The 23,282-nt window shown below is 43.5% G+C and overlaps 2 protein-coding genes across 3 annotated transcripts in view; both read left to right on the top strand.

Moving 5' to 3' along the window:
* Positions 1-10,494: 10,494 nt before the first annotated feature.
* On the top strand, positions 10,495-11,567 carry G0S2 (G0/G1 switch 2). Its single transcript, XM_046683815.1, has 2 exons — positions 10,495-10,703; positions 10,836-11,567. The coding sequence occupies exon 2, from the start codon at positions 10,877-10,879 to the stop codon at positions 11,171-11,173; it is 297 nt and encodes a 98-aa protein (XP_046539771.1). The 5' UTR covers positions 10,495-10,703; positions 10,836-10,876; the 3' UTR covers positions 11,174-11,567.
* Positions 11,568-19,155: 7,588 nt separating this feature from the next.
* The window catches only part of HSD11B1 (hydroxysteroid 11-beta dehydrogenase 1), a 44,513-nt gene continuing 40,386 nt past the window's right edge, over positions 19,156-23,282 (top strand). The window contains exon 1 of one of the 2 annotated variants that reach the window (XM_046683814.1): positions 19,156-19,248. The gene's annotated coding sequence lies outside the window, so the exon portion shown is untranslated. The remainder of the gene's footprint in view (positions 19,249-23,282) is intronic. The other variant, XM_046683813.1, reaches the window with a different exon arrangement.

Below are 23,282 nucleotides of genomic sequence, written 5' to 3'. Positions count from 1 at the left end.
TGTGAACTCACTTCTCTCACCCTACCCCATGAAGATAGCCTTTCCCAGGGTAGCAACCCACGCTGGCCTATCCGCCTTGGGATTCATTTACTCCCTGCTACTTGCCATACATCAGCCTGCAGGCATTCATTCATTTATTCATTCTGGAAATATTTACTGAGCAGTTATTTTGCACCAGGCAATGTGCTAGGTGAGAACAAACAAGACAGCAGCAAATAAGACAGACAAGAACCTGCCTTCATGGAAGAGACAAACAATAGACAAGTAAACTAGAATCTAAATCTGACAATTACAGATTTCAATGCTATCTGTGAAATATTAAAAACAGATGCTATGATAGATGGGGGTCTCGGGATGTTGGAAGTGCCACTTTAAAAAAATGGATAAGAGGAGTCTCTCCGAGGAGATGATCCTTGAGATGAACCTGAAAGATTTAGAGCTGGACTTCCCAAGGCAGGCTCAACATGCATTTAAGGTGCCAGCAAAGTAGAGGAACCACAATTTCTTTTGAAAATTTTTATATCTAATATTTTTTAAAGACATAGAAGTAGACACCTTGGGCAAAATTAGAATGCTGTACATCCCTCCTACACATATTTCAAAGTTTAATATTGTTTTTATTTTGATTTACATGGGCAAGGTGGAGGCTCGATCTTTTCATGAATTAGGACCTCTAAAGTCTTACTCAAGGCCCAGGAGATATCAGAAAGCGACGTTCCAGGCAGAGGAAGAGCAGGTGCAGAGGTTCTGAGGCAGAAAGAGCTTGGCCTCTTCTAGGGAAGGAAGGGGGTGAGAGCCTTGTGATTGAGGTGGGCTGACAGGGGCAGACAGAGGCCTGGTCTTGTAGAGGGAGTGGTTCTCAAAGCTGGTTATGTAGGAGAATTTCTGATGCCTAGGCCTTACCCCAAGAGACTGAACTCATCTGGGGTGGGATTGTGAGAACTGGTATTTTTGAAAGTTCCTCAGGTGATTCCAATGTGCAGCCAAGATGAAGAACCACTGTCATGGGTCTTTGGTCAGAGAGACAGAGAAGTGAATGGTAAAGAATATGGACCCTGAAACCAGACTATTTGGTTTTGAATCCCATCTCTGCCACTGACTAGCTGTGTGATCTGAGGCATGTTACTTAAGCATTCTGTTCCTCAGTTCCCCCATGTGGAAGACGGAGGTAATAGTTTACCCACCTCAGAGGGTCGGTTGAGGGATTAACAAGTGAATACATATAAAGGTCCTGGAAAGCACATGTTAAGGATGCCATGACTTTTAGCTTTGACCACACTCTGTGAGCGATAATGTCAGCTTGGACTAGGTTGGAGGCAGTGGAGATGGAGAGAAGTAGATGGGGTCAAATTATATACTTGGAAATAGAACAAAGAGGACTTGCTGAAAAACTGGTTGAGAGACATAAGGAAAAGAAGGGAATAAAAGATGGTTTCCATGTTTGGAACTTTAGCAATTGGATAGAAAGTAATACCGTTCGCCAAGATGGGGAAGACCAGGAGAGGAACAAGTTTTGAAGAAAAAAAATCAAGAATTTCATCTTGCATGTATTAAGTTAAAGCTACCCTGTTGGATATCCAAGAAGAGATACCTATTAGACAGCTTAACATGGAAGCCTAGAGCTGAAGACAGACAAGCAAATTTCAGAGTTATTAGCATACAAGAGCTGTGCTGTCCAATATGGTAGCCACTGTTACACCTATGGGGTTAATTTACATTTAGATAAGTTAAAATTAAATATAATTAAAAATTCAGTTCATCAGTCACTTTAGCTAAATTTCAAGAACTCAACAGACACAAGTATCTCATGACTACCATACTAGACAGCGCAGATACAGAACGTTTCCATCATTGCAGAAAGTTCTACAGGAGAGCACTGAGTCTCAACACATGGAACTGTAGGAAATCATCTAAGAAGTGGTTCACAATTCTGGTTACACATTAGAATCACCCAAGAGGGGTCGGCCCGGTGGCACAACAGTTAAGTTCACACGTTCCGCTTCTTGGCAGCCCAGGGTTCACAGGTTTGGATACCGGGTGTGGACATAGCACGGCTTGGCAAAAGTCACGCTGTGGTAGGCGTCCCACATATAAAGTAGAGGAAGATGGGAATGGATGTTAGCTCAGGGCCAGTCTTCCTCAGCAAAAAGAGGAGGATTGACAGTAGTCAGCTCAGGGCTAGTCTTCCTCAAAAAAAAAGAATCACCCCAGGAATTCAGAGTCAGTTCATCTTGGGGAACTCCTAGGCAACGGTAGTTTTTAAAACTTCCAGAATGATTGTAAAGTGGAGCCAGGGCTGAGAACCACTGATCTAGGGAAATAATGTAGGTATAAGGAGGGATCATGGTAGGGCCCTGGGGTACCCCCAAATTAAGGGCAGTGATTTTCAAGCTTGGCTGTACACTGGAATCACCTTTAGAGCTTTAAATATTACTGATGTCCAGGTCCTACTTGGAAAGATTTCTGATTTAATTGGTGTAGAGTGCAGCCTAGTCTTCAGAAGTTTTGAAAGCTCCGCAGTGATTCTAATGTGCATTCAAGGTCAAGAACCACTGATTGATAGAGGAGAAAGATGTAACAAAGGAGTCTCTAGAAGAAACTAATATGGTAGGATGAAAAGTGGGAGAGTGCACTGTTGAAGCAAAGAGAAAAAGTGTTTCCAGAAAGAAGAAATGGCTACGTCTGTCGAATACTAAAATTCAGTTCATTCAATAAACATCCCATTAAATTTTGGTGGAGTAGTGAGAATGGAAACCAGATGGGAGTGGGTAAAAGAGTGAATGGCTGATGAAAAAATAGATACAGTGATTGTAGACAATTGATAGCCAACAGTTTTAGTTATAAAAAGGATCAAAGAATTCTGGCAGCTGCTACATAGTGATTTGAGGTCAAGGAATAGATTTTTTGAAGATACAGATATCAGAGTATGTTTGTATGCTGATGGAATACTGTAATAAAGAAGGAGAAAATGATTACTCAGGAAAGAGGAGGATCTGGCAGGAAGTTGACTTCCTGGCCAAAATCCATACCCTCCTTCCTCCTTGCTTAAAGGTCTTCAGTGTTTTTCAGGTTCTCAGGGCAGTTGTCCTTTCCTCAGCTCACAGATTAGCCTAAGCCAGTGGTTCTCAAACTTTAGCATGCAACAGAATTATCTAGAGGACTTTTAAAAACGTAGACAGTGAGTCCTGCATGCAGAATTTCTGATTCAGTAGGTTTGGCCTGGGGCTCAGGAAATTGCATTTCTCACAAGTGCTCAGGTGATGTTGCTGCTGCTGGTCCCAGGGAGAAACTTTGAGACCACTGGTCTAAGCTCATGATGATACTCCTTTCCTTCATAAGTAGTCTTAGAGATAAGCATTCAACCCAGTTGTGGCCAATGAAAGCAAGTCTCTGGGGGGATTCTAGGAAAGATTTTTTTTGTGGATAAAAGAAAAAGAATAGCCTCTCTCCTTCCACTGGATGTCGCCATATTGAATACAACCCCTGGGACTGTGGAACCAGATATCGGAACCATAATGTGAGCTAGACTGTAACGTCTCCATGCTAAAGATACCAGAGAAGAAAGATGGAAAGAGCCTGGGTTCTTGATATTATGCTACAGAATTAATCAATCCTGAAATCTCTGTCTTGTGAAATAATATATTTTCCTTATTGTTAAACTCTTTGAAATTCGATTTTCTTACTTGTAGCCTAAAGCAACTTAAGTTATTCATGGACTCCCAAGACCTTAAATAGATGAATCAGGGTGAGATGGAGGGTGAGCTCTATGTAGAAAGAATCAGGGATGCTTCCTCCCTGGGAGTGTGACAGAAGGTGGAGCACATGGGTACTGAGCAGATAGGGTTGGTGGTTGGAAAATGAAGCAGCTCCTGTCTGATTCCTTCTATTTTACAAGAGCATGAACTGTCAGAAAAGAGGAAGATATAGTCTGTTTGGGAAGAGGGAGAAAGTGTGGAAAATCTTTTGAGAAGGTAATAAAAATAACTGAGTTGGAAAACATAACAAACTATAGCCAACTGCCCATTTGAGATTTGTGATTGTAAATTTACAGTCAACCTGGTTGGGTAATTTTCTCCAACAATGATAAACTGCTTGGGTGTAGATTGATACAGAGCAGGTAGCTGACTCCAGCCATGGGTAAGTCTTCCTGGGTAAATATGAAGAAACAGAGAAGGGCAAGGGAGCACAAGGCGTCTGCAAGGAAGTGCTTATGATAATGGACCATAGAATCTAAGGCAGATTCTCCCCACCCTGGTTAGTCTTTCCAGTCCTCAGCAAGTTTTGAATGGGTCTTCTCTTGTCATCCCAGCAGGAGCTCCTAGCATGCTGCTAGTATTAATTTTTAATTACTACATAGCAAATTACAACATTAATAGCTTAAAAGAACATCCATTTATTAGCTCACACTTCTGTAGGTCAGACGTCTGGGCACAGCAGCTCTGGGCTCATAAGGCTAATATCAAAGCATCCGGTGGGCTGAGTTCTCCTCTGGAGCTTGGAGTCTTCTTTCCAGCTGATGCAGTTGTAGAATAATTCAGTTCCTTATTGTTGTAAAAAGCAAATAAAATCAAGAGATATTTAAGACGCAGAATGACAAGTCTTGGTGATTGTTTACATATGAGAGGTGTCAGACAGAGAGGAGTCAAGGATGGCTCCCAGGCTTAGGACCCGAGCTACTAGGTAGACGGTGAAGCCTAGACTAAAAAAGATGGTGGTGCAAGTTTATGGGGTAGAAATATTGAATTTGGCTATAAACGTGGTAAGTTTGATACCTGCAAGATATCCAAATGAGGATGTAGAATAGGCCAGGGGAAATACAGGTCTGGAGTTCAATTTGTATGTCATCTGCATAGAGGCAGTAATGGAAACCTTGGGAGTAAACTAAATCACTGAAAGAGAGCGTACAGAATAAGAAAAGACGGTCCAGGACTAAGTCCAGAGAAATGCTGACATTTAGAGGTTGGATAAAAAGCAAAAGTGAGGAAAACAATGGAGTGTCCACAATAGAGTAGGAGGAAAACTAGGAGAATAAGATATCTTGGAAGTCAAAGGGAAAGTGTTCCTAGAAGAAGGAAGTAGTCAACAGCTCCTAGGCATGGCATGTGCAGTTGATCGTTTACATAATTGTTCAATATCTGGTTCTTCCCTACTACTTCCTATCTCCTGCCATCCTTTATGCTCTACCACCAATCTTGCCTAACTTCTCTTATACCATGCTATGCTTTCTCATGCATCCTCCCCTTTTTATACGCTGTCCTCTTTCATTCCAGGCTTCCCCAACCCTGAAGCCCTACTCCCTCCCAGAGTCACCTGGTGAACGCTATCCATCCTTTAATATGCTAAGCTGCTCAGGGATCATCCACTCTTAGGTCTTCTTTGACCACCTCCTTCCCAAATTGAATCAATATATTTCTCATTCTATTCTGTTTACCTGATATATATTCCTATTAGTGTGCTTATCCTAGTACACTGTAATAACTTATTTACATATCTATGTCCTCTACCTGACTGTAAGTTTTTGAGGGTAAGGATAATTTTGTATTCTGCTTTCTGTAACTATACTTAACACAGTATAGTTTACATGGCTGGCTTCAGTGAATGTTTTTGCACCTTATTGCTGCCTACATGTCACCTAGGGAATGCGAATGTCCTGGACTGGGCTAAAGGACCATGGGAATTGCTGAGATGGAGCAGGGAGCAAAGACAACTGAGCAATAACTGAATCAATAACATTTATTGATTGCATCATTTGAGCCAGACTGTTCAGCCCTTGTTTGTGCTCTAGGTCATGCAGACTTCCCCACACCCCGTTTGATAGGTGCTCATCAACCTCACTATACAGATGGGGAAATGGAGGCTAGAGAACTTAAGTTGCTTGTCCAAAGTCAGACCCTGACCCTGAATAAACCCAAGCTTGTTCAACTCCGGAGCCCTATATTCTTAAGTCGAGTTCACATTTGAGCCTGGGGAAGTTCTTTGTGCTCATTCAAACTCGTAAAGTACAGTACTACAATACAGGAGGGGTATGAGGGCAGCAGAGTGTGCATGGTTACCCCAGCCCCCCAGCACATCCTGCATGCCCCAGCAGCTAGTGGCTCTGCTTGGCCAGAAGCCATGAGGGACAAAAGCAAAATGTCTATGAAGGGTCTGTTCCTCATAGTGTGGATTTGTCAAGGCCCTGGGTCCTAGCAGCCGGTTGGAGGGGTGCCCAAGAGTGAACCAATTGCTGCAATGTCAGACACTAAGTTGGGAGTGGAAGTGAAAGGTGAGGAAGCCAGAGTGCAGGGAACTAGGCCAAGTTGCCAGGTCTTGGGCAATTTCAGTCCTAAGGCTCTCAGCCAAGGACAAGCCACTGTGCCTAAAATAATCTCCCACGAGAGCCATAACTCATCATTTTGCAATCTCTATCCCAGTACTGACTTTTGGGCCAATGCAACTAGTATTAATGGGCCCCTATTAAATGTTAGCACCATGAAAGGTACAAAAATCTGGTCTTCCACAGAGACAGGGCGAGTCCACAGGAAACAATGAGAGAGCTGTAGAAAACAGCAGACAATGCAGGGCCAACCTGTGCAGTATGAGCCACAAAGGCAGCTGAAATTCACAGAAAGGAGAGATTAGGGTGTACTGGCACGGGCAGTGGTGGCTTCTTGGAGCAAATGAACTGAAGGGAGAAAGACAGAGTAGAAAGAGAACAGCATTTCAGGGAGGAAGAAGAGTATAAGCAAAAGTGAGGCAGCAACAATCCAAATAAGTTGTTTCTTGGGCTATGAGAAACCCATCTGTGAGCACAGGGTTCTTGCTGGAGAAGAACGGGATAGAAAGTTAGATGAGTAGGAAAGATCAGATCAGAGAGGTCCTGGATTCCAAGAACATTGGTCAAGTAAATTCAACACGCAGGATCCAGGAGTTCATCATGTGGGCAACCAGAAATTTGGGCTTTAAACAGGCAATAAAGAATAAAAATTTAATTTTAGAAAGATTTATTTGTGGTAGCATTTGAGATGGATTAGAGAGGACAAGGCAAAAGGCAAAAGAACCGTCCAAAAAAAAAAAACCCTGAATGCTTCTTTGAGCATCCACTAAAAGTCTGACTACATGCAAACAATAGTCATGCTCCCTCCCCAGCCAGGTGTCATAGTCCAATGGGGAAGTCCATTAATCCCATAGTTATATATTAAGAACCTACTATATGCCAAGGATCTTACTGGGCCCTGGGGACACAGGGAAAAACAAAACAAAGTCTCAGCCCTCATGGCTCATCCTCCAATGAGTATGGAAGATAATACAAAAGCAAACGAATAATCATATCAATATAAAGTCAGGTACTGAGTGCCATGAAGAAAAATAAAGCAGGGCATTAGGTAGAGAATGATGAGACTCTTCAAGGAAGCCCTCTCCAAGAAAACGCCACAATATTTCAAACCCAGAGAACAGGTGAAATGGAGATGCCACTGCTAGCAATAAGGATATTGAGAAGGTGACCTAGTTTGTACAGAGAAAGTGGGGAGTCTTGTTGTAAGAAGTGTGTCAAGCTTGTGATGAAAGAAGGATATCTGCACAGAAAGGTCTAGACTCTAGAATGCTAATCCACAAGATCAGAGGAAGATAAAGTTTAGACACGTAAATTTTAAACTCTTCCATTGATATTTGAGGAATAAGAAACCTTCTTTCCGAAACTAATTTACATGAAATGAAAGTAACTAAAGGACTGGAAAAAAAGGGAGTGTAAGATATTCGAAAAGTTTTATCATATCTCCTATGATGATGCCCTCCCTCCAGACTCCCAGAATTCCAGGGGTGGGCAGTGACTTTGCTTGGCAGCAAGTAGCTGGTGACGAAATAATAGTACTAATAACTGAGGCTCATACACAACCAACCATCCAAAGAGCTCTGTCCCCTGTTCCTTCAAACCCCAAGACACAGTGGTCGCCACAGCTCCATCCCTCCTCAGCACTAACCCCTTCGACTACCTGTTGCCCCTCCGTGATTGCTTCCTCTGCAGATGGCTCTGGGTGTTTTAAGGTTTAGCAGAAAAAGATTTGAAAAGCAAAATAAAAAAATTTTAACTAGCCTTCCCTGCCTTCCTAGGAATGGCAAGAAATAAATGTTGGGATAGACTCAAGGGTCGGGTGACCAACTATTCCAGTTTGCCCAGTTTCAGCACCATAAGTCCTGCGTTTCTGGGAAACCCCTTAGCCCTAGGCAAACTAGGACAGTTGGTCACCCTATGACTGATCTGACCTTCATAGCTATAACCTGTGTCTGACCTGCGTGATGCAACACAAGGCTTTACATCTCTAAAGTGACGTCAGTGTGCTTAAAGCACGTGCTTAGTTTCCCAAGCCCTACCTAACCCCCTACCCTGGAAGCTGGGTTCTCTTCCCCATCCAGACAGAGGAGCTGTGCCAGAAATTCCTCAGCACGGGGTGACCCTGGGTTCCTCAGCCTTCTATTCCCACCATCTCCCACTCAGCTCCAGCTATCACCTGAACCAGGAACATCAAATCCACCAGCGACTCCAATCCAGGCCAGTTGCTGACCTTTCTGTCCAACCCTGGACAGCAAGCTAGTGTGGCCGGGGGAGGGTCAAGGTCAGATTATCAAAGACTGAATGAGGGGAACTCATCTGAGGTGGTGATGTGCTGTACCACAGCAAATCACAAGAAAGGGGAACCCCAGGTAAATTACAGCCTACTGACCGTGGAAGACGTGTGGTTTGCGTCTTTGAGTTACAGAAACACCGGAAATGATTACCAACAAGTCAATTTCGGAGTTTTGGGTCCCAGTCTGGACTGGCTCACCTTCAAAGCAGAAACCAGGAGAAAGCTCTGACCTTAGGGCGCACATCATATGCTCTTCCAGCAGCCACAATGTTTGGAACATTCACAGATCTTGAGAAAACTCACAAACCATCTCTGCCACTTATTAGAGACCTCTCCAAAATTATAAACAAGGTTCACAGAAAATGCCAAGACTGATATTAATCTCAGCTTGCTCCCTTATTACAGAATTTTCCTGCCTGACAAGGTTAAAAGAATAATAGGCAGGAAACACAATCCTCCAGGAATAATCTCTATTTGGCCCCTTGTCATCTTGACTGCTTTTATACAAACTAAAACACAGAATTTTAAATCAGCTATTCAGGTAACTTTGCCCAGTCTGCACACACAGATCCCTACTAACAGCCAGAGCAAAGGGTGCTTGTTATTGCTGCCTCTTTTAACTGAGTTGTCTTGGAAATTGCCTCAGACGCCAAAGACAGATTACTGTTAAAATTTCCAATGACTCAAAATTTGATCCTTGAAGCAGCCCCCTCCCTGTCCCTCCCTGCAGGGCTCAGCCCAGCTGACCATGGCAGGCTCTTGCAAGATTGCATCACTGACCTTTGCAGTCTTCTGGCTAGTCTGATTTCCCGCTCCTCCCCCTGCCCTCTTCTTCTCCCTGCTTTAAGCCCTTTGGCCTATCTGTCTCTCCTCTTCCCTTACTTGCCAACTCTGGTCTATGGATAACCAAAACTATTCCACCTCCCCAAAGGGATGATGTTTAATCCCAGTCACAATCAATCCTACTCTCCTCACGCTTCCAAGAGCACCCTCCACTCTTTAGCTTCTTACACAAACTGTCAACTCTCACCCTTCTGCCTTAAACTCTCAACTGTTTCTATGATAAAGCTGAGCTGGCACCCACAGATCCAGGGAAGCGGCAAACAATTATGGAGGAGAGCATGAAATATTTGCATTCCAAACCAGCAAGTTTTACTAACAGCCCCCCTTCCATCCTCCCCTTCCCCCAGCCCCCAACTTCACTTCTCAGATGCGAGCGGAGACAATTTGGATTTAATGGCAGTTCCCTGGTATGCAGAAGTGCATATACATACACCTGCAGGCACAGAGACTGACATCACACACACACACATACCCACATCTCTGTGCACAGAAGGGCACCTTCAAAGAATCGTTATCTATCAAGTGACCCTAGCAATGCAAGCACCAGTGAATAAAACCAGTCAGGCCGGAAAGAAACAGTAAGCACAGTATTATGCAGAGCCTGGAGACCTGTTCTGTTGCTTACCCAGATCCCTCCCCCTCGCCTTCTCCCCTCCGAACCTCATACATGTGGGAAGATGACAACCCATCTGAATAAAAACTAAAGATTTTTCAGTTAGGTAGAACCCCCAGATGTCCTCATCAGGGGTCCTTCTCGGGTGTCCTGGACGAGGGGAGCTGTGTGCCCACCCACACCACTCAGAGTCATGTCGGAAATGTAGACGGATACTTCTCCGGGCTCCGGGTCCTGACCCTTGCGAGCACCCGGAGTGGGACCTCGCCGTCCAGGCCTGCTCTCTGCCGCCCCGCCCCCGCAGCGATCTCCCCGTCCCGGGACCCTGAGCTCACACAGCCCGGGCGTGCACTGCTCGTGGCCGCCTCCCCCTCCTCCCCCTCCTCCCCCTTGCTCTTCCTCCTTTCTTTGGCCGGGGCTGCCCTGGCCCCAGCCAAGGGAACCCAGGAGGCGGGTCTCGTAGAAAAGATATAAGCGGCCCCGGGACGCTGACAAGCTGCCAGCTGCGGAGTCTCCATCTGGAAGAGCCGCGGCTGCCGAGGAGGAGAACGCAGAGCCTGGCCCGACCGACGGACGCGCCGACCGCCGCTGCGCCGCCGCCCCCAGCTCGCGCTGCCTCCTGCTCGCGCCGAAGCACGAAGGTGAGCCGGGCGGCGCGGGCACGGGGGCGCGCGGGGGCACCCCCAAGACAGCTGAGTGAGGGGTGTTCGGGAAAGCTGGAGCTGTCCTTCAGTGGCTAAACGTCCCCCTTTCCTGCTCCGCTCCTCCTGCAGGTCACTCCCGCCCCGGACAGCCTAGAGAGCCCAGAACCGAGATGGAAACGGTCCAGGAGCTGATTCCTCTGGCCAAGGAGATGATGGCCCAGAAGCCCAACCGGAAGCTGTTAAAGCTGTACGTGCTGGGCAGCGTCCTGGCTTTCTTCGGTGTGGTGCTAGGCCTGGTGGAGACTGTGTGCAGCCCCTTCACGGCCTCCAGCCGCCTGCGGGAGGAGGAGGCAGCTGTGGCCGAGCTGCAGGCCGCCCGTGAGCGAAAGGCCCTCCAGACACAAGCCCTGCTGGAGAAAGGCAAGCAGCAGGAGGCCATCCTCCGCAACCGGCAGCATGGCTCCTAAGAACCCGGGGAGACCAGCAGAGGGAGGGGGAGAGAGAGACTGAGCTAGGGACAGAGACAGAGAGAGAGGGCAAGCGAGCGCAGGTCAGGCTCAAGTGGGAGACAGCAGGAGTCCTGTGCTGTTTGGACTTCCTTCTGAGAAGCCACTGACTTCTAGAACTGAACTACCACACAGATCCACGAAAGGAGTTTGGGGTTGAGTTTTGCTGCTGTGAGACACTACAGAAAGATATGTCCAAAACTATGTATCTTTAAGCTATCTGAGTGCATCTACCATTTTGCACTGGGGCAGAGGGAGGGGAATGCTTTTTATATTAATATTATTATTGTTATTATTATTATTATTACAATGACCACCATTTTGCATTTTGAAATAAAAAACGTTTTATACTGTATCTCAGTATCTGATTCAGGCATGGTGCCCTGGAGTGGGCAGCAGGGAGGGTGGGCATGCTGGTGAAGGGGGTCTTACTTGAGCACTGTGGAGAGAGCAGCTTCCTGAAGGTCAGGCAACACTTACTTCACTGCTGGGGACTCAGATATTCATATGACATGCTTATAAGTCTCTTCAGGATTTATTTTTGTTTCATGTTAGGGGTAGGAAGAGAGAATTTTTTTTTTTTTAAGTCCCACCAGACTTAGCATTTTTAAGATCAGAAGATATATCAACTTCTGAGCTACAGTATGTGAATGGGAGATAATGAGTAATTCTAGGGCAGAACACCCATTTGCCATCTCACACCTGTGTAGCAGAGGCCCCTATGGCTGGGACCCCTTTCTTCCTAACTGTATTTTAGCGAAAGAAGGAGAAAGAAAGAAAAAGAAAAGGAAGAAAGCAAAAGGGAAAACTAGCTAGCCGGTAGGAAGAGGGAAGGCAAGCTCCCAGGAACACCTAATTGATGTCTAACTCTACGCAGCTTCTTCCCCCATGAACTCAAATCATAGTAAGAAGCTCTAGGTTAGAGGGAGAAAAGACTGGTTGTCACAGACCTCTTCCTCCAGAGGCAGAGCTTGCTCTGTGGTAATAACTAATTCAGTGGCTCTACAGGGCTCAGCAAAGGAAATTTTAAACAATGGCTCCTAGAGAGGTAGTTAGGGTCACGGACCCAATGCCACTCTCCTTGTGATTTTATATGTCTCCTGCCCTAACCAGATACAGACATTTCACTCTTGTCATTAATGACTGTGCATTTTTGCCAAACATACCAATGGTCGGTGCCATTGCCTCTGATCAGACTGTGTCCACCACCACTCCCTTCCCACACACACACCCTCCTTCATTTTATTTCTGTCGGCTCAAATCCTATCCAGCATTCCTGGCCCTGATCAAATGCCATCTCTCCCTGATATCTATCCTCACTCCAAACAGAAGAGCGTCCGAATGGGGTGAGATTAAGAGAAAAGCGACATCGTAAAAGGAGGAAAAGGATGTCAGTGGCACCATTGTTCTCCCAGTTTCCAAAAATGGGAAATTCGGCCCTTTATTAAGACATAGCCTCAACTTAAATGTCCAAAAACCTTCTTAAGAATTCATCCAATCTTACTCTTCCAAAATGCCTCTCCTATTCTAGTCATATTCCTCCACCCATTTGGCCATGACCTTGTCCAGCTCCCGACAGCTCAAACCTCCTCCTGCACCTTTTAGCACTTTCTCCCCAAATGGTTCCTCTGCTAGACTGTTCTTCCTTCAATACGTTTCACCCTTCTGCTCCTCCACTCGAGAAACGTCAGAGACCAAACTCCCGTGCCAGATTTTTCAGTATGTTCGTGATCAGCTCCCATTCCAGCTTCTCACCTGATTTCTCAGGCTGCCCAGCTTGGGCCCTGGTACCTCCTATTCCCTTTTGGTCTTTTGCATCTTTGTTCACATTACTTTTGCCACCTGAATGTCCTCCCACCCACATTCTCCACGCCTTCTGAAAACATATACCTCAAATTCTCCAAGAGAGATATGATTTCAAATAGTCTGCTTATTGTCAAGCTATATATCAAATCATATACTCCAATTTTTGGTTTAGAAGGTAATGTCTATTTTTCGGTTTGCCTATCTACAAAAAAATGTCTTTTTTACATATTTGCCTAAATATGTAGGTAATGCCTATATACTTTTATTTTCAAAGTTATGTCTCATACCTATATATGTTCAAACTACCCAACTCAGTCAAGTCCAAGCTCAAGCTATTGAAATCTTCTCTGATCTTCTCATTTCTCTGAATTCTTACAGGTCCTCCAGTCTGGGTCTCATACTGGATCACTCAGTAATGGACCTTTTCTCCAGTTGTTTTACAGAGCAGTATTCTAGGGAGAGGGAGAGAGAGAGCGAGAGGAAGAGAGAGATGGGGGGGGGGGGGGGAGAGAGAGAGAAAGGAAGGAAGGAAGGAGAGAAAGAAAGCAAAAAAGCTAGGAATCTGGTAGGAAAAGAGGGATGCAAGCTCCCAAGAACCCCTAAATGGATATCTAGCTCTACCCAGTTTCCTCCTCATGAACCTGAATTATAGTAAGAAGCTTTAGCTTAGAAGGAGAAAAGACTGGTTGTCACAGAACTGAGTCCACTTCCTCCAGGGACAGAGTATAATCTTCTCAAGGACCATGTCTTCCCCTTGAGTGTTCACAGAAATTATCAAGTCCTAGACAAACAGTAGGTTTTTAATGAGTGCTTGATTGCTCAATTCATCCATTTATGAAGTTAGAGCAGTGGTTCTCAATAAGAGAGGGAGCAATTTTGTCTCCCCAGGAGACATTTGAAAATGTCTGGAGACATTTCTGGTTATCTAGGAGGGAGGAGAGGTACCACTGCTTGCATCTAGTGAGTAGAAGCCAGGGATGCTATTAAACATCTCATAGCATGCAGGACAGCTGTCCACAACAAAGAATTCTCCAGTCTAAAATGTCAGTAGAACTGAGGTTAAGAAACCCCAGGATAAAGGAAAGTAAGGGAAAGGGGTTTGCTTAATAGTTTCAGAATCAAGATTTTGAGGTAGTCTCGCAAGACTATGCCTAGTTGTGATCAAACATGCTGAGTCCCTCTCCCAACACTGGGACAGAAGTGGTCCTTGGCCCTATCCTGTTTGGCAATTTTATCAGCAACCTAGGAGAAGCGACAGAAGGTGTACTTACCAGTTCTGTTGGTGATGCAGAGCTGAGATTGTCGAGTCAGGATTCAAAACCACTCAATAGGCTGGAACCATGACTGAAGCTGACCGATTGAAACTGAATAGGGAAGAAGATACAGTAAAGAACTGAGGTCCAAAACACCAGTTGCATGACCACAGAATTACAAAGGCCTATTCTAGAAGAAGATAGTGTGAAAAAGACCTAGGCATTTTCACGGATTACAGGCTCAATATAAGTCAACAAGAGCTTGTGACAGGGCTGCTAAAACAAACTAACCCCTCATTAGTAGACATGGAATGTACAGAAAAAGGGAAGAGGAGGTAGTTTTGTTTTCCTTTGCAGTCTGGCAGGTGGAAAACCAAAGAAGTTAAGTCAGACCGCCTGGATTTGCTTGGGTTTGCATTCTGCCGCTAGCTCTAAGACCTTGGACAGGTTACTTATAAACTCTCTGCCTCAAGTTACTTGAGTTCATTCCTCATCTACAAAATAGTTCCTTCCTCATGGGATGATTTTGCAGATGAAAGGAGATAATCCATGTTAAGTGCTTAGAGCAGTACCTGGCAGATAGTAAGCTTTCAGCCAATGATAGCTCTTGTTATATTTCAAGAGAGATCTTGACAAACAAAAACTTGCCTAGATCAGAGTGACTGGGGCAGATAAAAGTCCAGAAACCCTGTCACATACAGAACAATCAAATGGATCACTAGAGAACAGAAGATACAATAGCGTCACGTAACTATTGTCTCCAAATATTTGAAGGGCTGCTGTACTGGTCCAATAAAGTCCAATAAAATAGTCATTTTATGTGGCTTGAAAATGCAAAATGAGGACTAGCAAGTAGGAGTACAGGAAGCAGATCTTAGTGATTAAGAAATCAGAGTAATTCAAAGCATAATGGGTTGCCTTGTGATGTATAGTAAGCTCCCCATTACTAAAAGCCTGTAAGCAGAGGTTGGAAATCACCAGCCAAGGATGGTATAAACTGGAGAGGAGATTTCTGAACTTGGAGAGAGGCTAATCTTATCATTTCTGAGGTCCCATCCAATTATAAGATGCTAGGATTCTGTTTAGTACAACCACCAAATAGGAGAGATATTTCCCATTCCAGCCTACTTCTCTGGAACCCACCTCCCCTTCTCTATGTTTCCAATGCTTCTTTGTTCTTTTTCTCAGCACATTGACAAATATTTTCCTTCTTGCTGGATGACTATTACAAGTAATGAATTTAATTCCAAAAATAAATCCTTTCCTGATTAACTGTATCTAACTAATGCTTTTGCCTTTTAGAAAATGCCTTAACCTAGAGGTTGAACCTAATGATTCTCAAATTTTTTCATAGTAAAACACTTATTAGTTACCCTGCTCTTTACAAAACACCACAAGAGTCTGACCTATTAACATAAATAAATATATAATTTTGCACTACATCAGATACCAACTCGTGCTACGTTCTAGTGAAAACAAACAGTAGGTGCCACCTGTGAGAATATTAAAAACTTTCCATATGCTTAGGACAAGTTTGACTGTTTTCTAATCTTGGTATCCAGAACCAATTTTAAACCCATTGGCTCAATCAATGACAACTTGCCTCCATTAACACACTTTTGTAAGCCAACTAATCAGTGATAGCCTCTCACTTCTGATGGTCAGTCAACCAGGAACTGACTCACTCCATAAACATATTTCAGAGTGCCAGCCAATCAACAAACAAACATGCTTCTATAGATGATGTCAGCCCACTTACGTCTGGGAAAGTACGCTTACGTGAACTGCCTGCTTCCCAAAACCAACAAGTGCTCCTACTGGGCTCCTTGTGCCCAAATTCCATTTGTCCTTCATATCTGCTGCCAGGTAAGTCAGTCTCAAAAATAACCTGAATTTGACTAGATTCATTGACTTCTCACTGCTTCTATGATTTGTAACCAAACAGGCCTTTGTATAAAAACCATTAGACCTCAGGTCTTGTAGAAATTTTAGTTTACTGAGGTATATTCTGGTAAGTAGTTGTAACTAGGTCTTTGCATAAGGTCATTAGGCATTTTGGTTGGGAGGTGTACCATTGAGTAATTAGACATAGGTCTTATATAGTTCATTAGACCCTTTGTTTTGGAAGTATACCGTCTGATAACTATTTTTGCCATTAAACTGCTTATTCCCCTGCTGCTTACTTTGCTTTTGCTTTTGTTTGTCTATATTATAAAGTCTTATCTTATGTGTTTTTGTTTTGTTCTGGAATGCCTTATTTCTGATATATGATTAAGGGGGTGTTCCATATGGAATGGTCCAAATAGTGGCAAATCCAATCCAAACTGGTCCTAAGGGATATCAGTTGGAGGTTCCTTAGACTGGTGACCAATTCAGGCAAAGGCAATTGGTCAAAGTTAGCTTTGAGTCCCCTACAAAACTCTCATTAGAGCACTCTCTGTCTTGTCAACGTGTGAATGAAGGTCACTTTTAGTCTGTATTCTGGTGTCAAAGATTGTCAGGTCATTGATTGCATGGCCCGTTCCTAACCTTTGCTTAGAAAGAAATCCCAAGATACCATTCACAGGCACACACTCTTTCTAAGTGGTCTCTCTTGTCTCTCTTGGATTCTTCTATGTCTAAAGTGCAGCCTCCTCTTGGAAGAACTCTTGCTTCCCATATTAAGTTGTACCATAATCTTATCCCTTGCACTTACTCTGGCAAAGAGCAAAAATTTTGAGTTGGAATAACAATGGCCATCATGGAGAACTTTTGACATGTCAAACTTAATAAACTAGTTCATTTAAGAGGAACCCCAGAATAAATTAATATTTTTAAGAGAAACCCCAGAAATCTAACGAGTCAATAGTTAGCTTCTTTAATTAGTATACTGAGACCTAAAAGAGAAAATTCTAACTCCAATATAACCTTTCTGAAACCCACTCTCATTTCGTTTCTCTCTCTTTCCACTCATGTTTGCCTGACCTTCTATATGAGCCACCCTTTCTCCCAAGTTTTCCCTGGAAAAAAAGCAATCACATTGTAAAATTACTAAACCAGAAGGCAGCCCTAAAGAAGTTAAATTTCAACTCTGGTCTGGATCCATATTAAGGGTCATAATTAAAGATTTTCCTAAACCCCAGGAAGCCAGGTAGAAATTTGTTACATAATTCAGGATTTTATTAGGCACTTGGTCTAGACTACAGATCTGTACCAACTAGTTCGGTTAATTATTAGTCCTTTAACTGGAGAAAAATATTTGAAAGCAGCAGGGTAAGAAAGGAAAAATTTAAATAACTCAGCTGTATAAAAAAATTTTTAAGTGCCTTCTTAAGGCAAGAAAAAATAGGAAATACAGTACAAAAAGACAATTCCAGAAGGCTTTCTTTTAAAGGTACGTTGGACAAAGATTCAAAATTATAAACTAAATAAAGATGAAAACATTTCAGGAAACTTTCAAAGAGGATACTGGAGTAGACCCAACAGTTGAAGCAAGGGAGACTTGTCTGTTTTGTTGTTTCTTTTTTTTTCTTTCAGTGGGCTCAAATATGAATTAGGGGATTTAATGAGAAAAAAAAATTAATTGAAATCCCAAACTGGATATTAAAAATATCCAATATGTGGCTAGACATTTTCAGAGAGCCTTAGAAAGTAAATGAGCTAGAAATCAACAGAACTTATGGTTCTCTAGATAAAACAACTGGCTCCTGAAAGAAAAAATAAGCCTCAAAAGTCTTCCATCCTCTAGGAATTGGGAGCCTATAGACAAGAATACTTGTAGATATTGCAATCAGAAGGGCTGTTGAAAGAACCAATGTCTCACTTTTCCTAAGAAACCAAAAGATGACTATGCAAAATCTGTCCCCTGAGGCTGCTCCAAGGGAGACATTAACACCCAACAATTCTAGTCCTTCCTCTAAATTTCCTTCCCAGATCTCAGAGAGACCAGTGTGCAACCATGTCAATTATTCTCTCCATCAGGGCAGGGCCATGTCTAGTTTGACTCACAACTCTATCCCCAGCTCTTAGCCCAGGGCCTGACATGGAATAGATGCTCATTCAATACTTGTTAAAGAATGAATACATAAATGGATGAAGATAGTGAACTTTTGTTGACACACTGTTGTCTACGTCTTAGTCCAAAAGAATGAAAACCTCTGAATTGGGGTGTGACCCTCCATTAATTGGTATGAATCCGGCTGGAATTACTGTCCCTACTTATGGAGTCCCTACCCCATCTGGATCCTATTGCAGGCTCCTGTCTCCCCTCTACCATCCACTCCATGCTCCTGCTGATATGATCACCATAATGGTTTATAAGTCACATAGGTGATTCTCTAAGGAGTTTACAACTGAGAAATGTGTAGACACTCAGGCCTCACAGAGTACATTCAGCTGCTAGAGTCTCTCCTGGTGGGGAAGAAAAATCTGCCCAACCCCAGGTTTTGTTTCAGTACGTTCCTTTGAGGCAAAGCCAGGAATCTGAGAGTGAGCGCCTGCTAAGGGTGGGACAGGGGCTCTGCCTGGTGTGCCTCTGGCAAGTTTAGAGCTAACAATAGTAATGGATAAGTCTCCAGGGCAACCAGGACCACTTCCAAAGCATTCCAACTGTTTCAAGGGTCCTCTGTCCTTCGGGGAGCCCTGATGCCTGCCTCCCACGACTGGCCCACTCTGGCTTCCCTTTGGTGCTCCTCTCCCGGCACCTCCTGGCTGCAAGCTCCGGCCTAGCATAAGGGCCCTCTTCCTTGGCCTGGGTTTCACCTTCTTGTATCAGGTGGCAGACCAGCTGGTTCCAGGCTCCAATCAGGTCTTCTGACTCCTCCCAGAAACCAACTAACTTCTGAGCAGGAAATCCTGCCCCTCCCCAAAGAGTGGGAAACCGCAGAGGAAGAGTGAAATGAAACAGAAGGGAAGGCAGAAGAGGAAGGAGAGGGAGAAAAGAAGCAAAAGGGAAAACGAGATCAATAAAAAGGAGTCAAATTTGGTTGAAACCCCAAGGTAAGACTTTTTAAAATCATATTATATATAATAGCATCACCATTTGTGCCAGGGCCTAGAACATAGTAGGTCCTCAAAAAACCGCTATTGAAATAATGCACCTATTGGAATAAACTGGAGGGCTGGGCAGAAGAGAGCTTTCAATGTCAAATGCTGGTCAAAAAAACAAAAAGAACTGCCTGATGAGCTTTGAAATGTGTAGGAGGGAAGATAGGATAAGACACAGATGGAACCAGACGTCTGTTACTGGCACTGAGAGCATTCTGATCATTTTGGGACAGAAAGTTAAGTTGGAACAAAAGAGTTTCAAAAATTGTTTGAAAAATGTCTGCTTGCTCTTTTGAAATCATACAAAGGTTGCAGGTCGTGAGCATTTTTAAAAATGGGCTTTAAAGTGATGACATTGTACAAATGCTACGCTGTATCTTGGGAATTGCTAAGAGTGCTGATCTGCATTTTGCATCCAACCATCAGCTAGTTTAATATTATTAATCTTGAGATCTGGAGCTTTAAGGAAGGTTTATTTTATCTCAAGATGTCTTGTTCAATGGACCAAGGGAGGCCTAAATTTGTCAATGAAAATTCTTCAAGCGCTGTTCATCTAGTCCTTAATCCCAGACCAGCCTGGCTGCTTAGGATACTGACCTTCTGAGACTTAAAACGGTCTGTTCAGGGAGAATTCAAAGGTGCTTGTTTCAGGTCCGTTAGAGAAACTCTGACAGGAACAGGAAATGCCATTCCCCACCCCCCACCATTTACCCAAACCCCCACTTGCCATCAGTAGACAGTATCATCCAGAAGCTTGCAGTTTACTGACCCTCTTGGAGGGATTAAAATAGCTAGACTCATGCTTGGGACAGCGTCCATAGATGATGATGATGAGTTTTCATAACAGTTGGCTTTTAAGAGTTCTGCTCCCCCAACTTTTCCAACAGAGCTTAACAATTCAGAGGGACACACTTGCGGTGGTTGTTTTTAGTACCAGTATTTCTCTTTGGGGTTTGTGTGAGTAAATCATAGTCAGAAGCTGAAAGGAGGGCGGGAGAGGTAAAGGAGAGATGGAAGAATCTCGCATCTGCTTGCTTGCCAAGATTTGAAAGGAATTGCCTTTCCCTCTTTAGCATGAAATGAAAATAAAATCCAAAAATCCTAGCTTGCTCTTTATACTGATTTCAGTACAGCTAAAAGCTCCCCGCATCCAATTTCTGAGCTGGAACAAATCTTAAAAGTAATCTAATTTAATTCCTCTTGTTTGCCAGGTGAGGGAATTGAAGCCAAGACAGGGGAAGGGCCTTGCCCAGGGTCACATATGTGTCAATGGTGGAGGGGAGACAAACTCACTTCTCCTGGTCCCACCCAAGGGCCTTTCAAGAAACTACCCCAACTTTACAGAAAGGTAGCCCAGACGTCCAAGAAATCATAAACACTGTATCTGCTGATTAAATAAAATATCTAGTTAAAGATGCTCAAGTAATCCTTGCCTGGAAGAAATGGAAAGAGGGAAAAGATTTTCCTAATAGTTAAGCTTTTCTAAAATCTGTTTTATAACTGTTAGGGGACTAGAGAGAGTAGAAGGATTTAAGGCAGGTTTATCACAAAAGAATTAGAATATTTTACATTCCTACCGTTGATCCAGCATTTTACATATCTCATCTCTTTATATAATCTCCTAGTATCCTCATTTTACAAATAACATTTTTTTCTAATTTGCTCAAATTCACAGAGGGAATAAGATATTATTATTTCTGCATCTCTCATTAGGAGGCCCAGGATCACACTCTGGACTAATATGGATATTTATAGTTCAGTGACCACTACACTTCTACTCAGGCCACTCCCCAACATGGACCCTTGCTCCAACCATTTCAATCTACTTGGGGTTTCTCTGACATACCATGCTATTTCTAGACTTCCTGCCTGAACACAGGCAGTTCCCTCTGCTTGGAATGCCCTTCCCTCAGCTTCTTCACCTCCATAATTCATACTTATCCTTCAAAACTAGGCTCCAAGGCCACCTCCTTCCGGAAGCCTTTCTCACTGCCCTGGTCTGATTTGGATGCCCTACTCTGTACTCCTGTAGCACCCTATCCACACCCCTATCAGAGTATATTATGAGCTTGGATTTACTTGCCCACCTTAACTACAATGTCCTTGAAGGAAGACACCAAATACAATCATGTGTAGCTTAACAACGGGAATGCATTCTGAAAAATGCGTCCTAGGCAGTTTCATTGTTGTGCAAACAACACAGAGTGTACTCACACAAACCTAGATGGTATAGCCTGCTACACACCTAAGCTATATGGTACCAATCTTATGGGGCCACCATCACATACTGAAACATCACTATGTGGTGCATGACTGTATTGTTCATCTTTTATATGAGCATATTTTAGTGCTCAATAAGTGTTTGAAAAATGGATATGTGAACAAATAAAATATGCCCCCTACTTTCCTTCCATTAAAATGATTTAATAAAAAATCTCGTTCCCATGCTCTTGACTCTTGGGTAACTTGGCGGGAAATAGAAGATGTCCTTATTGTAAGCTTCCCCTCGTTTCAAGCCAGGCAGCCTATTTAAAAGAGCTATCTAGGGTTAAACATGCAGTTGAACAAACATATGAATTTCTGCTTCCTTACAAAATGCACTGATTACCACAGAAGAATTTACATGCAATAAACCACAAGGACAAAAGGAACCAGAACAGAGAAACAGCAGATGAGAGATGCCAACACCCTTTTGGAAGATGATAAGTGGATGGATGAGTGATAAGTCACTTAGCAAACTGGAGAATGCAGAAGCCCAAGTGCCTGTGATGGGAAGCTGACAAGAAGCCACAGAGCCCAGAGAATCTCAGGGATCTCCGAACACAGAGGGAAAAATGGGGCAAAAATAGGATGAGACCCTCCAGAGCCCCTCTCTTACCCTCCAACTGCAGAAGGAAAGTTTACTTTCTGAAGAAACTGGCCAAAGAGGCACCAGGCTCAGGGACACCAGGCACAGCAGAAGGTGGAATTAGGCATGGAGCTAGAAACAGAGTGATTAGGGAAAGACTCCATACTGAAAGATGAGATTCCCCAGCCCCTTATACTGGCTAGGCTCCCAGGACACAAACAGCCTGGCATATACCCCTCTCCATTCACCCTCCTCCAGCTCACACCAGGCAGAAGAATTTCTTGTAGAAGGTACTCAACCAAAGAAAAAACTACTACAGACACTGGTATTTGGGAACCCCCCACCCCCACCCCGCAATGAAACTGCCAAGCGCCCTCTGGATTATCTTATAGTAGAGTCCAACAATTGACAAGCCCTGCTCTCACACTCAAAGCTTCCAATAGCCAAGGAATGGACTCTGAGGACCACCAGGCATGGGAAGAAAGCCTCTGATATTAAAGAAGGACACCCCAACAGAGGTAATCCAGAGAGCAGAAGAAACCATAAACAACAGCCACAGCAACATCAATATCCCCCCAGAGCAAAGGAAAGACAGTTCATCCACAAATGAAGTTTAGGAAACCAACGTTTTTAAGAAGTAATAGAAAAGAAAAAGAGCTTTTTAAAATAGAAATACAGCTATAAATTTAAAAATTAAAGTGAAACACTGGAAAATAAAATTGACAGAATCTCCCAGAAAGTAGGACAAAAAGGGAAAGAGATGAAAAATAGGACAAAAAAGATAAGAAACTTACAGCATCCATCTACGAGCTCCGGCATCTTCTAATAAGTATTCCAAAAAGAGAACACAGAGAAAATGGAGGGGAATACATCAACCAAAAAGATAATTTCTCCCAAAATTTCCTGTAATGAAAGATTTGAATTTCCATATTGAAAAGACCCAGTGGGTACCCCAACACAATGAATGAAAAAAACACTCTCCCGAAAGTACACCATTGGAAATGTTAGATCCCCAGGAATAAAAGGATCCCAAAAGTTCTGGAGAGAGGAAAAACCATTCACAAACCAAGGATCGGGTATCAAGATTCCTGATCAGCAACTGGACTTCTCGGAATCAGCACTGGAAGCTAGAAACTGA

The sequence above is a fragment of the Equus quagga genome, chromosome 13 (genome assembly GCF_021613505.1).
Source record: "Equus quagga isolate Etosha38 chromosome 13, UCLA_HA_Equagga_1.0, whole genome shotgun sequence".
NCBI lineage: Eukaryota > Metazoa > Chordata > Mammalia > Perissodactyla > Equidae > Equus > Equus quagga.
This window is presented reverse-complemented; position numbering and strand designations above follow the sequence as displayed.

What these genes read in the sequence shown, in the direction of transcription:
- G0S2 (XM_046683815.1), top strand. Translation starts at nt 10,877, where the DNA reads ATGGAAACGGTCCAGGAGCTGATTCCTCTGGCCAAGGAGATGATGGCC.